We start from the raw sequence: 15,279 nt of genomic DNA on the forward strand, positions 1-15,279 counted from the left end.
GATAAGTTTATTCCTAGGTATTTTATTCTTTTTTATGTGATGGTAAATGGGACTGTTTCCTTAATTTCTCTTTCTGATCTTTCATTGTTAGTGTATAGAAATGCAACAAATTTCTGTGTATTAATTTTGTCTCCTGAAATTTTACCAAATTCATTGAAGAGCTCTAGTAGTTTTCTGGTAGTATCTTTGGGATTTTCTATGTATAGTATCATGTCATCTGCAAACAATGGCAGTTTTACTTCTTCTTTTCCAATTTGTATTCCTTTTATTTCTTTTTCTTCTCTGATTGCTGTAGCTAGGATTTCCAAAACTATGTTGAATAAAAGTGGTGAGAATGGACATCCTTGTCTTGTTCCTGACCTTAGAGGAAATGTTTTCAGCTTTTCACCATTGCATACGATGTTAGCTGTGGGTTTGTCATATATGGTCTTTATGTTGAGGTAGGTTTCCTCTATGCTCACTTTCTGGAGAGTTTTTTTTTTATCATAAGTGGATGCTGAATTTTATCAAAAGCTTTTTCTGCATCATATGGCTTTTATTCTTCAATTTATTATTGTGGTATATCACACTGATTTGCAGATATTAAAAAATCCTTGCATCCCTGGGATAAATCCCACTTGATCATGGTGTATGATTCTTTTAATGTATTGTTGGATTTGGTTTGCTAGTATCATGTTGAGGATTTTTGCATCTGTGTTCATCAGTGATGTTGGCCTGTAATTTTCTTTTTTGTGGTATCTTTCTCAGGTTATCAGGGTGATGATGGCCTCATAGAATGAATTTGGAGATGTTCTTTCGTCTGCAATTTTTTGTAATAGTTTGAGAAGGTTGGGTGTCAACTCTCATCTAATTGTTGATAGAATTCACTTGTGAAGCCATCTGGTCCTGGACTTTTGTTTGTTGGAAGTTTTTATTTTATTTTTAAAAATTATTTTTGTTTATTTGGCTGCATTGGGTCTTTGTTGTTGTGCGCGGGCTTTCTCTAGTTGTGGCGAGCAGGGGCTACTCTTAATTGTGGTGTGCGGACTTCTCATTGTGGTGGCTTCTCTTGTTGAGGAGCATGGGCTCTAGGTGCGCAGCCTCAATAGTTGTGGTGCATGGGCTTAGTTGCTCCGCAGCATGTGGGATCTTCCTGGACCAGGGCTTGAACCCATGTCCCCTTCATTGGTAGGCAGATTCTTAGGTAGGTAGGCTTCCACTAAGGAAGCCCCAGTTGTTGGAAGTTTTTAAATCACAGTTTCAACTTCAGTACTTGTGATTGGTCTGTTCATATTTCCTATTTTTTCCTAATTCAGTCTTGGAGATTGTACCTTCCTAAGAATTTGTCCATTTCTTCTAGCTTGTCCATTTTATTGGCATCTAGTTGCTTGTAGTAGTCTCTTATGGTCCTTTGTATTTCTGTGGTGTTGGTTCTCACTTCTCCTTTTTCAATTCTGATTTTACTGATTTAGGCCATCTCCTTTTTTCTTGATGAGTCTGGCTAAAGTTTTATCAATTTTGTTTATCTTTACAAAGAACCAGCTTTTAGTTTCATTGCTCTTTTCTATTGTTTTTTAGTCTCTTTCACTTATTTCTGCTCTGATCTTTATGATTTCTTTCCTTCTACTAACTTTGGGTTTAGTTCTTCTTTCTCTAGTTGATTTAGGTGTAAGGTCAGGTTGTTTGAGATTTTTCTTGTTTCCTGGAGTAAGCTTGTATCACTATAAACCTCCCTCTTAGAACCACTTTTGCTGTGTCCTACAGGATTTTGGATCATTGTCTTTTCATTTTCATTCGTCTCTAGGTATTTTTTCATTTCCTGTTGATTTATTCAGTGATCAATTGGTTGTTCAGTAGCACATTGTTTAGCCTCCATGTGTTTGTGTTTTTTGCAATTTTTTCTCTTGTACAGTAAGTCCCCTATATATGAACCTTCAAGTTGTGAACCTTCATTTTTTTTTTTTACATCTTTATTGGAGTATAATTGCTTTACAATGGTGTGTTACTTTCTGATTTATAACAAAGTGAATCAGTTATACATATACATTGATTCCCATATCTCTTCCCTCTTGCGTCTCCCTCCCTCCCACCCTCCCTATCCCACCCCTCCAGGCGGTCACAAAGCACCGAGCTGATATCTCTGTGCTATGCGGCTGCTTCCCACTAGCTATCTACCTTACGTTTGGTAGTGTATATATGTCCATGCCTCTCCCTTGCTTTGTCACAACTTACCCTTCCCCCTCCCCATATCCTCAAGTCCGTTCTCTAGTAGGTCTGTGTCTTTATTCCTGTCTTACCCCTATGTTCTTCATGACATTTTTTCCCCTTAAATTCCATATATAAGTGTTAGCATACGGTATTTGTCTTTCTCTTTCTGACATACTTCACTCTGTATGACAGACTCTAGGTCTATCCACCTTATTACAAATAGCTCAATTTCATTTCCTTTTATGGCTGAGTAATATTCCATTGTATATATGTGCCACATCTTCTTTATCCATTCATCCGATGATGGGCACATAGGTTGTTTCCATCTCCTGGCTATTGTAAATAGAGCTGCAATGAACATTTTGGTACATGACTCTTTTTGAATTCTGACTTTCTCAGGGTATATGCCTGGTAGTGGGATTGCTGGGTCATATGGTAGTTCTATTTTTAGTTTTTTAAGGAAACTCCATACTGTTCTCCATAGTGGCTGTACCAATTCACATTCCCACCAACAGTGCAAGAGTGTTCCCTTTTATTCACACCCTCTCCAGCATTTATTGTTTCTAGATTTTTTGATGATGGCCATTCTGACTGGTGTGAGATGATAACTCATTGTAGTTTTGACTTGCATTTCTCTAATGATTAATGAAGTTGAGCATTCTTTCATGTGTTTGATGGCAGTCTGTATATCTTCTTTGGAGAAATGTCTATTTAGGTCTTCGGCCCATTTTTGGATTGGGTTCTTTGGTTTTTTGTTATTGAGCTGCATGAGCTGCTTATAAATTTTGGAGATGAATCCTTTGTCAATTGCTTCATTTGCAAATATTTTCTCCCATTCTGAGGGTTGTCTTTTGGTCTTGTTTATGGTTTCCTTTTCTGTGCAAAAGCTTTGAAGTTTCATTAGGTCCTATTTGTTTATTTTTGTTTTTATTTCCATTTCTCTAGGAGGTGGGTCAGAAAGGATCTTACTGTGATTTATGTCACAGAGTGTTCTGCCTATGTTTTCCTCTAAGAGTTTGATAGTTTCTGGCCTTACATTTAGGTCTTTAATCCATTTTGAGCTTATTTTTGTGTATGGTGTTAGGGAGTGATCTAATCTCATACTTTTATATGTATCTGTCCAGTTTGCCCAGCACCACTTATTGAAGAGGCTGTCCTTTCTCCACTGTACATTCCTGCCACCTTTATCAAAGATAAGGTGTCCAAATGTGCGTGGGTTTATCTCTGGGCTTTCTATCCTGTTCCATTGATCTATCTTTCTGTTTTTGTGCCAGTACCATACTGTCTTGATTACTGTAGCTTTGTAGTATAGTCTGAAGTCAGGGAGCCTGATTCCTCCAGCTCCATTTTTCGTTCTCAAGACTGCTTTGGCTATTCAGGGTCTTTTGTGTTTCCATACAAATCGCGAAATTTTTTGTTCTAGTTCTGTGAAAAATACCAGTGGTAGTTTGATAGGGATTGCATTGAATCTATAGATTGCTTTGGATAGTAGAGTCATTTTCACAATGTTGATTCTTCCAATCCAAGAACATGGTACATCTCTCCATCTATTTGTATCACGTTTAATTTCTTTCATCAGTGTCTTATAATTTTCTGCATGCAGGTCTTTTGTCTCCTTAGGTAGATTTATTCCTAGATATTTTATTCTTTTTGTTGCAGTGGTAAATGGGAGTGTTTTCTTGATTTCTCTTTCAGATTTTTCATCATTAATGTATAGGAATGCCAGAGATTTCTGTGCATTAACTTTGTATCCTGCTACGTTACCAAATTCATTGATTAGCTCTAGTAGTTTTCTGGTAGCATCTTTAGGATTCTCTATGTAGAGTATCATGTCATCTGCAAACAGTGACAGCTTTACGTCTTCTTTTCCAATTTGGATTCCTTTAATTTCCTTTTCTTCTCTGCTTGCTGTGGCTAAAACTTCCAAAACTATGTTGAATAAGAGTGGTGAGAGTGAGCAACCTTGTCTATTCCTGATCTTAGTGGAAATGCTTTCAGTTTTTCACCATTGAGGACAATGTTGGCTGTGGGTTTGTCATATATGGACTTTATTATGTTGAGGAAAGTTCCCTCTATGCCTGCTTTCTGCAGTGTTTTTATCATAAATGGGTGTTGAATTTTGTCAAAAGCTTTCTCTGCATCTATTGAGATGATCATATGGCTTTTCTCCTTCAATTTGTTAATATGGTGTATCACATTGATTGATTTGTGTATATTGAAGAATCCTTGCATTCTTGGAATAAACCCCACTTGATCATGGTGTATGATCCTTTTAATGTGCTGTTGGATTTTGTTTGCTAGTATTTTGTTGAGGATTTTTGCATCTATGTTCATCAGTGATATTGGCCTGTAGTTTTCTTTCTTTGTGACATCATTGTCTGGTTTTGGTATCAAGGTGATAGTGGCCTCGTAGAATGAGTTTGGGTGTGTTCCTCCCTCTGCTGTATTTTGGAACAGTTTGAGAAGGATCAGTGTTAGTTCTTCCCTAAATGTTTGTTAGAATTCACCTGTGAAGCCGTCTGATCCTGGGCTTTTGTTTGTTGGAAGATTTTTAATCACTGTTTCAATTTCAGTGCTTGTGATTGGTCTGTTCATATTTTCTATTTCTTCCTGATTCAGTCTTGTCAGGTTGTGCATTTCTAAGAATTTGTCCATTTCTTCCAGGGTGTCCATTTTATTGGCATAGAGTTGCTTGTAGTAATCCCTCCTGATCTTTCGTATTTCTGCAGTGTCAGTTGTTACTTCTCCTTTTTCATTTCTAATTATTTTGATTTGAGTCTTCTTCCTTTTTTTCTTGATGAGTCTGGCTAATGGTTTATCAATTTTGTTTATCTTCTCAAAGAACCAGCTTTAGTTTTATTGATCTTTGCTATTGTTTTCTTCATTTCTTTTTCATTTATTTCTGATCTAATTTTTACGATTTCTTTCCTGCTGCTAACTTTGAGGAATTTTTGTTTTTCTTTCTCTAATTGCTTTAGGTGCAAGGTTAGGTTGTTTATTCGAGATGTTTCCTGTTTCTTAAGGTAGGATTGTATTGCTATAAAGTTCCCTCTTAGAACTGCTTTTGCTGCATCCCATAGGTTTTGGGTCGTTGTGTCTCCATTGTCATTTGTTTCTAGGTATTTTTTTATTTCCTCTTTGATTTCTTCAGGGATCACTTCATAATTAAGTAGTGTATTGTTTAGCGTCCATGTTTTTGTATTTTTACAGATGTTTTCCTGTAAGTGTTATCTAGTCTCATAGCATTGTGGTCAGAAAAGATACTTGATACCATTTCAATTTTCTTAAATTTTCCAAGGCTTGATTTGTGACCCAAGATATGCTGTATCCTGGAGAATGTTCCATGAGCACTTGAGAAAAATGTGTATTCTGTTGTTTTTGGATGGAATGTCCTATAAATATCAATTAAGTCCATCTTGTTTAATATATCATTTAAAGCTTGTGTTTCCTTATTTATTTTCATTTTGGATGATCTTTCCATTGGTGAAAGTGGGGTGTTAAAGTCACCTACTATGAATGTGTTACTGTCGATTTCCCCTTTTATGGCTGTTAGTATTTGCCTTATGTATTGAGTTGCTCCTATGTTGGGTGCATAAATATTTACAATTGTTATATCTTCTTCTTGAATCGATCCCTTGATCATTATGTAGTGTCCTTCCTTGTCTGTTCTAATAGTCTTTATTTTAAAGTCTATTTTGTCTGCTATGAGAATTGCTACTCCAGCTTTGTTTTGGTTTCCATTTGCATGGAATATCTTTTTCCATCCACTTACTTTCAGTCTGTATGTGTCTCTAGGTCTGAGTTGGGCCTCTTGTAGACAGTGTATATATGGGTCTCATTTTTGTATCCATTCAGCCAATCTGTGTCTTTTGGTGGGAGCATTTACATTTAAGGTAATTATCAATATGTATGTTCCTATTCCCATTTTCTTAATTGTTTTGGGTTCATTATTGTAGGTCTTTACCTTCTCTTGTGTTTCTTGCCTAGAGAGGTTCCTTTAGCATTTGTTGTAAATCTGGTTTGGTGGTGCTGAACTCTCTCAGCTTTTGCTTGTCTGTAAAGGTTTTAATTTCTCCGTCAAATCTGAATGAGATCCTTGCTGGGTAGAGTAATCTTGGTTGCACGGTTTTCTCCTTCATCACTTTAAATATGTTCTTCCAGTCCCTTCTGGCTTGCGGAGTTTCTGCTTAAAGATCAGTGGTTAACCTTATGGGGATTCCCTTGTGTGTTATTTGTTGTTTTTCCCTTGCTGCTTTTAATATGTTTTCTTTGTATTTAATTTTTGACAGTTTGATTAATATGTGTTTTGGCGTATTTCTCCTTGGATTTATCCTGTATGGGACTCTCTGTGCTTCCTGGACTTGATTAGCTCTTTCTTTTCCCATATTAGGGAAGTTTTCAACTATCATCTCTTCAAATATTTTCTCAGTCCCTTTCTTTTTCTCTTCTTCTTCTGGAACCCCTATAATTGGAATGTTGGTGCATTTAATGTTGTCTCAGAGGTCTCTGAGACTATCCTCAGTTCTTTTCATTCTTTTTTCTTTATTCTGCTCTGCAGTAGTTATTTCCACTATTTTATCTTCCAGGTCACTTATCTGTTCTTCTGCCTCAATTATTCTGCTATTGATCCCATCTAGAGTATTTTTAATTTCATTTATTGTGTTGTTCATCGTTGCTTGTTTCATCTTTAGTTCTTCTAGGTCCTTGTTAACTGTTTCTTGCATTTTGTCTATTCTATTTCTAAGATTTTGGATCATCTTTACTATCATTATTCTGAATTCTTTTTCAGGTAGACTGCCTATTTCCTCTTCATTTGTTAGATCTGGTGGGTTTTTATCTTTCTCCTTCAACTGCTGTGTTTTTCTGTCTTCTCACTTTGCTTATCTTATTGTTTGGGGTCTCCTTTTTTGCAGGCTACAGGTTCTCAGTTCCCGTTGTTTTTGGTATCTGTCCCCAGTGGCTAAGGTTGGTTCAGTGGGTTGTGTAGGCTTCCTGGTGGAGGAGACTAGTGCCTGCGTTCTGGTGGATGAGGCTGGATCTTGTCTTTCTGGTGGGCAAGTCCACGTCTGGTGGTGTGTTTTGGGGTTTCTGTGGACTTATTATGATTTTAGTCAGCCTCTCTGCTAATGGGTGGGGTTGTGTTCCTCTCTTGCTAGTTGTTTGGCATAGGGTGTCCAGCACTGTAGCTTGCTGGTCGTTGAGTGAAGCTGGCTGCTAGTGTTGAGATGGAGATTTCTGGGAGATTTTCACTGTTTGATATTATGTGGAGCTGGGAGGTCTCTTGTGGACCAGTGTCCTGAAGTTGTCTCCTCCTCCTCAGAGGCACAGCACTGACTCCTGGCTGCAGCACCAAGAGCCTTTCATCCACACGGCTCAGAATAAAAGGGAGAAAAATTAGAAAGAAAGAATTAGTAGAAGTAGAGAGAAAGAAAAGAAAGAAAGAAAGGGAGGAGGGAAGGAAGGAGGGAAAGAAGGAAATAAGAAAGATAAAGTAAAATAAAATAAAGTTATTAAAATAAAAAGTAATTATTAAGAAAGAAAAATTAAAAAAAAGAAACAGATGGATAGAACCCTTGCACAAAAGGTGGAAGCAAAGCTATACAGACAAAATCTCACACAGACGCATACACATACACACAAAAAGAGGAAAAGGGGAAAAAAATCATAAATCTTGCTCTCAAAGTCCACCTCCTCAGTTTCGATGATTTGTTGTCTATTCATGTATTCCATAGATGCAGGGTACATCAAGTTGATTGTGAAGCTTTAATCCGCTGCTTCTGAGGCTGCTGGGAGAGATTTCCTTTTCTCTTCTTTCTTCTCACAGCTCCCAGAGCTCAGCTTTGGATTTGGCCCCATCTCTGCATGTGTGTTGCCGGAGGGCGTCTGTTCTTTGCTCAGACAGGACGGGGTTAAAGGAGCAGGTGTTTCAGGGACTCTGGTTCACTCAGGCCGCAGGGAGGGAGGGGTACAGAGTTCGGGGCGAGCCTACGGCGGCAGAGACCGGCGGGACGTTGCACCAGCCTGAGGCGTGCCGTGTGTTCTTCTGGGGAAGTTGTCCCTGGATCCCAGGACTCTGGCAGTGGCGGGCTTCACAGGCTCCCTTCACACACAGGGAGGTGTGGATAGTGACCTGTGCTCGCACACAGGCTTCTTGGTGGCGGCAGCAGCGGCCTTAGTGTCTCATGCCTGTCTCTGGGGTCTGCGCTTTTAGCCGCAGCTCGTGCCCGTCTCTGGAGCTCCTTTAAGCAGTGCTCTTAATCCCCTTTCCTCGCGCACCAGGAAACAAAGAGGGAAGAAAAAGTCTCTTGCCTCTTCGGCAGGTCCAGACTTTTCCCCGGACTCCCTCCCGATTAGCTCTGGTGCACTAGCCCCCTCCAGGCTGTGTTCACCCCGCCAACCCCAGTCCTCTCCCTGCTCTCCGACCGAAGCCCCAGCCTCAGCTCCCAGCCCCGCCTGCCCCGGTGGGTGAGCAGACAAGCCTCTCGGACTGGTGAGTGCCGGTCGGCCCTGATCTTGTGTGCGGGAATCTCTCTGCTTTGCCCTCCGCACCCCTGTTGCTTGCTCTCCTCCGCAGCTCCGAAGCTTTCCCCCTCTGCCACCCGCAGTCTCCGCCTGTGAAGTGGCTTCCTAGTGTGTGGAAACCTTTCCTCCTTCACAGCTCCCTCTCACTGGTGCAGGTCCCGTCCCTGTCCTTTTGTCTCTGTTTATTCTTTTTTCTTTTGCCCTACCCATGTATGTGGGGAGTTTCTTACGTTTTGGGAGGTCTGAGGTCTTCTGCCAGTGTTCAGTAGGTGTTCTGTAGGAGTTGTTCCACGTGTAGATGTATTTCTGGTGTATCTGTGGGGAGGAAGGTGATCTCTGCGTCTTACTCTTCTGCCATCTTCCGGAAGCCTAAGTTGTGAACTTTCAAAGATGTGAACGTGCATTTGTATGTCCAGTCATGTAAGTTAGTTCACATGTCTGGTGTACATTGTCATGTGCATGCTTCCTCTACAAGCGGTTGTGCTTTTGTGTACTTTACTGTACAGTGCTGTATAGAGTACAGTAGCACAGTATCTTTATTTCAAGCCCGGGATGTCCAGAAGCAAGCGTAAAAGCAGTGGTGATGTAGCTGGTCCTGCTAAGAAGTGCCAGGAATTGGAACCCCGGAGAAAGGATGAAGAGAGACAAGAGAAAGAAGTAACTGAAGAGATTCACGATGCAGAAAATGGCAAGGGAATTTTCTTTATTTGAGGAGGCACTGTTAGTTTTTGAGGCACAGGACCCGGATGTAGAACAATACATGAAGGTTGCAGCCGCCATCCAGAATGCAAACCAGGGCTACCATGTCATCTGTGATGAGAAAAAAAGAGCTACTACCCAGACATCACTGGATGGTTTTTTTCAAGAGGGTAAATTGAATCCAGCAAGGAACCAAAACCTGTACCATCAATGTCAGGCTTGAGTGAAATTGCAGCTTGCCCTTGCTCTCCATCTATTGCTGATGATCCTTCAGCTCTACCATTTCCCACCTCCTCTCCTGCCTCCAGTCAGTAACTCTTCTTGCCTGTTCACTCGATGCTGGCCCCTGTATGCCATCTGTAGTATTACTGTAGTTTTAAAGGTACTGTAAGATTAAAAGTGTTTTGTTTTTTGTGTTTTTTTATGTATTATTTGTAAGAAAAGTATTATAAACCTGTTACAGTACATTACTATATAGCTGATTGTGTTAGTTGGGTACCTAGGCTATCTTTGTTGGACTTACGAACAAATTGGACTTGTGGACACGCTTTTGGAATGGAACTCATTTGCATGTGGGGGACTTACTGTAGTTGATGTCTAATAGTGTTGTGGTCGGAAAAGATGCTTGATAAGATATCAATTTTCTTAACTTTACGGAGGTTTGCTTTCTGGCCTAGCATGTGATCTATCCTGGGGAATGTTCCATGTGCACTTGAAAAAAATGTGTATTCTGCTTTTCCATGGAATGCTCTATAAATATCAAGTCCATCTGATCTAATGTACCATTTAAGGCCTGTGTTTCCTTATTGATTTTCTGTCTGGATGATCTCTCCATTGATGTAAGTGGGGTGTTAAAGTCAGTGTGGTTCAATTAAGAAGAAGCTCAATGGTCAAAGTCATGTGCTGGAATTGTTTACCAAAGTAGGCTGTAAAGTATCCTTTCTAGGGACTAAGGATTTGAGCAGATATCTTGATTATATTAAACCAGCATTCTCCAAATGTTCAGTTATATATTACAATATATTGGGGACAAATGTTTGTGATTAAATATTTTGGTAATTGTGGACTTGAACAATTTAAATTTGTTTACTACTGAATTTCTAAGATTATTTAAGTATCAGTACTCATAGTAAATATTTAATAGGAGGACATGATATATAGTGTTTCACAAACTTCTTGATATTGGAACTCAGTTGACTCAAAGTACCTTACCTGGGCTATTGTTCTGTAGAATATTCTTTGGCAAACATTGATTTAGATAATCACCCTCCTGACTGCCTGGCTGTGGACTAGATGATTTTTCCAGGTTTCTTTGAATAATGTGAGCTAGGTAAACATTCTTCAATCATAGGCCATGATCAGACCTTTGCTAGCTTATTACCTATCACAGGTAGATGAAGTCACATAGTGTGATACAAAACTGTTACCTAGGTGAGAAAACTGTCATGAAATGGAGATACTCGTTAACGTGGAGTCATGGGAGGTAGAAGGTATGACATTTTTGTGACTAATTAGCTGTGTTGTCTTAAGGAAGTTACATAAGTTATCTGAATCCTAGGATCCTGACATATAAAATGTGAATAATACTATCTCAAGAGCTGTGATGATTAAATTACGATATGTATGACATACACATATATGTATGTGTGTCTATAAACTTTAATACTCACCTATAAGGAAACAAATTTTAGGTTTTCAAAAACGTTAAGAAAAAGGATGTGAAAATTTTATTTAGGCAGGTTTTACTGTAACAATGTTATTTTTTTATAAAATAACTTTATAAAAGAGTCCATCAAGATATTATATAGAAAATACACACGAAGGAAATATATGTACACTTCATAAAAATAGAATACATCCTGGCAATTGCTTCCAGAGTCTGTTACCACCATTTACAGTGTATTGACGTTTAACGTTTATGCTAATTTGAACATACAAGATTTTCAAGAAAAACAAAACTGTCCCACCTGTATTTAAAAAAAATTGTTTCCAATTGACAGGAAAATTTAAAAAGTCTAGAACGTAAAAGTTATGGAGATGGGACTTCCCTGGCAGTCCAGTGGTTAGGACTTTGCCTTCCAATGCAGGGGGTGTGGGTTCAATCCCTGGTTGGGGAGCTAAGATCCCACATGTCTCATGGCCAAAAACCAAGACATAAAACAGAAGCAGTATTGTAACAAATTCAATAAAGACTTAAAAAAAAAAGTTATGGCACTAACTGAATGGAAGGCCATGTCAAAAATATTAGAGCAAAGATCCATGCCATAAATAATCACTGAGGACAAAAATGTTTTTTTCCTATTATCCTAACTGGTTCAGCTGGTTCCACAGAGTCACTGAAAATAATCTTATTTTGGATGTTCAGTCAAGGTGAGCATCATTTGGTATCAAAACTTTCTAGAAGCTGTACTATATTTCTACAATGAGTGGTATTTCTTTCTTTCCTAAGTGAACATAAGTATGTAAGTCGTATTATAAAGTATTAATACATAAAAAAAAGCATCTTCATAAGTTACTCGGTAAGCTTTGATCAAAACACATAGCAACCAGTTTTATTATTCTAAAAATGGTTAAATGCTCAAATCCACTTGGCTTTTTTTTTTCTTTTTTTTTTACAGGAAATTATCTTAGCTACTATGTTACTATAACACATCACTGATGGGTCCTGTTAGATGTTCAGGATAATCTTTGCGAAGTAACTGCTCCAGTGTAATAAATAAAGAAAATACTAAGGGACTCTTCTAGACCTTACCAAAAGATATGACCATGGTGGGATCATGAAAATACCTCAGCAGTACCAAGGAAGGCACACAAAAAAGCATAGCACCATTTTCAAGTTGCCAATATTGCAACTGCTCAGGAGACAGTAATCTGGAAGAGAACTTGATTCCCATGATATATGCAGTTTAATTATGTGGATTAGGCTTTGGAGAGCTGTTTAGTATGGATAGGCAGACACAGCTATATAAACTATGAATGTGGTCTGATAGTCAATGGTCCCGTTGGCACTGTAGGATAAGGCTTGAACCCTCATGCGGTAGGTCTCTGGTTCTCGTAGAGGTCGTGTTGTGTACACCACTCCTTTAAGGTTTTCATCCCTTAAGGCAAAAGGAACAGTCTGTTCCTCATCTATCATGAGGAAAGTTGTCCTGGGATGCATCACTCCATCCTGTGTGTATGCAACCAGCCGGATCAAATCCTGATTGGCGTCTATTCCAAATGGGAGGGAGACAAGTTTGTATTCCAAGGCATACGGGCTCAAGGCACATTCCAAATCATTGGGTGGACAGTTCTTGAGGCAGAACCTAAGGACAACAAACACATGAAATGTATACAGTTATCTTGGCTTGGAAGCAGGAGAAAGCATGATGCAGGTGATCGTGATCCATGACAACTTTCGGGTATTAAAGGCAGGAGACAGTCTGACTGCAAAGCACTAAGGCTCACCCCATGTTCTGTGTCATTAACGGAAACCAGATGCCAGATGGTGATGAGAGTGTGCTGGTCTAGAGTCATATATCTCTCTCTCAGCTCTATTAAAATCAGAAGCTTTTGAACCACTGAAAAAAGTATGAGTACCACAAGATTGCCTTTAAAATGAAAAGTCGGTTTTGGAAAGAGAAGCATCTGCACATATATTGGAAACAAGGACTTCTTAGAGGAATGTAAATGATTTAAAAATTTTAACATCTACCCTAAGACTATTTGAAAGCGGAAATAGAATATATTGATATTTGGTTTACTTTTCTAAAAATAATGAAGGTCAATTAGGACTCCTGAAAAAAAACTTCCTTCTGTATTTGCCTTCCACATGATTTTAGATTAAAAATACTATATTTTCTTTTTCCAGGGCCCACAGTGGTTGTTTTTGAGTCATGACTTTTAAATTGTCTGCCAGAAATCACTGGTAATAAAGAGTAAAACTAAAAAAAAAAAAGTACAAAGGACCATGTTCTGAAGATAGGGATTCTTCAGTCATAGTATTTTTAAAAGTATCCCAAGTCTGCACTTTTAATTTTTTCCCTTTCCTTCCTATGACCCTCAGACAGATTACAAATAGGTTTTTGATGGATCCTGGCCAGTCCACACTTGACCATGTTACAGTAACATGGTAGTCACCGCTGAGAGGAAAACAAAGTGTGAGATCCAACCAGCATTTGGTTTTAGAACCACCTTATTAGTGGGTCCTATTCATTATGGCTATTATCTCATTTTCCAAGCACCCCACTAATTTGGTACCTAAACAGAATACAACATTTCTGTAAGGGGAGGGAGAAAATAGAAGAGTGGTTTATTCAGAACCCAGAAAAGACAGCGTTTCAGACAGCAGGATACGTAAGCAAGATGAGATGTGAATGGACAGACCACTGACTCATCTTTGCTCTCCTCCACGCTCTCATGGAGTCATGTTGACTCATCCCCATAACAGCCATACTTCTTGGAGTGCTCTAACGGCTGAGCGCCCTGAAAACCCTGAGGCAACACCAACGGAAATGAGACAATTTCAAAGAAAAGCAGGCTCTATCACCCTATAAAATGCTTCCTACTGAGACAGAATTCTAGATGTTGTCTGGTGGATTACATGCTGGGGAGACTTGCTCCAAGAAACCCTGCAGCTCAAAGTGATGGTTTCAGCTGCAGTGGCTGCTGCAGGATGAGCTCATTTTTTGCCAGTTCACTGAAGAAGGAACACATCGTAACTCTCTATCCCTGGGGGGCTATTGACTTCCTGTGAGTGAAACATGACTGCAGACAGGGGTTGTTGGTCAAGGAGAGAGAGGAAGAAGGATTTTCAAAAGCATGTCTGGGAAGAGAAGGCAAGACATACCCTGACACAGGATCCCGTTGGTAGTCGGGTGGACAGGGCGTCTGGATGCACTGGTAACTTCCTCTCATATTGAAGCACATGCGATTCGGCCCACAGTGCACATTCTGCTCCAGACACTCGTCAACATCTACAATAGCACAAGGAACATGCACCATCAGCAACTCGGGTCAGAACACACCATCAGGGCAGGCATTGTGGATACTGGACTGGAACGTTGAGCGCTAGCTTTCTCCTCGCCATGAATGAACTTGGTAGCTGCACTTAAGCTTCTTCACCCACCAAGTGGGGATCCTGATTCCTGGTGTGCTATTTCCCAGACTCCTCTAAGTTTTTTTTTTTCTTTTAACATCTTTATTGGAGTATAATTGCTTTACAATGGTGTGTTAGTTTCTGCTTTAAGACAAAATGAATCAGTTATATATATACATATGTTCCCATATCTCTTCCCTCTTGCGTCTCCCTCCCTCCGACCCTCCCTAACCCACCCGTCCAGGCGGTCACAAAGAACCGAGCTGATCTCCCTGTGCTATGCGGCTGCTTCTCACTAGCTATCTACCTTACGTTTGGTAGTGTATATATGTCCATGCCTCTCTCTCGCTTTGTCACAGCTTACCCTTCCCGCTCCCCATATCCTCAAGTCCATTCTCTAGTAGGTCTGTGTCTTTATTCCTGTCTTACCCCTAGGTTCTTCATGACATTTTTTTTCTTAAATTCCATATATATGTGTTAGCATATGGTATTTGTCTCTCTCTTTCTGACTTACTTCACTCTGTATGACAGACTCTAGGTCTATCCACCTCATTACAAATAGCTCAATTTCATTTCTTTTTATGGCTGAGTAATATTCCATTGTATATATGTGCCACATCTTCTTTATCCATTCACCCGATGATGGACACTGAGGTTGCTTCCATCTCCGGGCTATTGTAAATAGAGCTGCAATGAATATTTTGTTACATGACTCTTTGAATTATGGTTTTCTCAGGGTATATGCCCAGTAGTGGGATTGCTGGGTCACATGGTAGTTCTATTTGTAGTTTTTT

General features: G+C 39.4%; 1 protein-coding gene across 1 annotated transcript in view; it reads right to left on the reverse strand.

The window, feature by feature from the left end:
* Positions 1-11,522: 11,522 nt before the first annotated feature.
* HMCN1 (hemicentin 1) overlaps positions 11,523-15,279 on the reverse strand; it is a 525,244-nt gene continuing 521,487 nt past the window's right edge. The window contains exons 106-107 of the mRNA XM_027083004.1: positions 14,237-14,363; positions 11,523-12,713 (exon numbers count right to left, since the gene is read on the reverse strand). Coding sequence (XP_026938805.1) covers positions 12,347-12,713; positions 14,237-14,363 — 494 coding nt within the window. The 3' untranslated portion in view covers positions 11,523-12,346. The remainder of the gene's footprint in view (positions 12,714-14,236; positions 14,364-15,279) is intronic.

The sequence above is a fragment of the Aethalodelphis obliquidens genome, unplaced genomic scaffold (assembly GCF_003676395.1).
Source record: "Aethalodelphis obliquidens isolate GAN/ISIS:26980383/991018 unplaced genomic scaffold, ASM367639v1 scaffold48, whole genome shotgun sequence".
In the NCBI taxonomy this organism is placed as follows: Eukaryota; Metazoa; Chordata; class Mammalia; order Artiodactyla; family Delphinidae; genus Aethalodelphis; species Aethalodelphis obliquidens.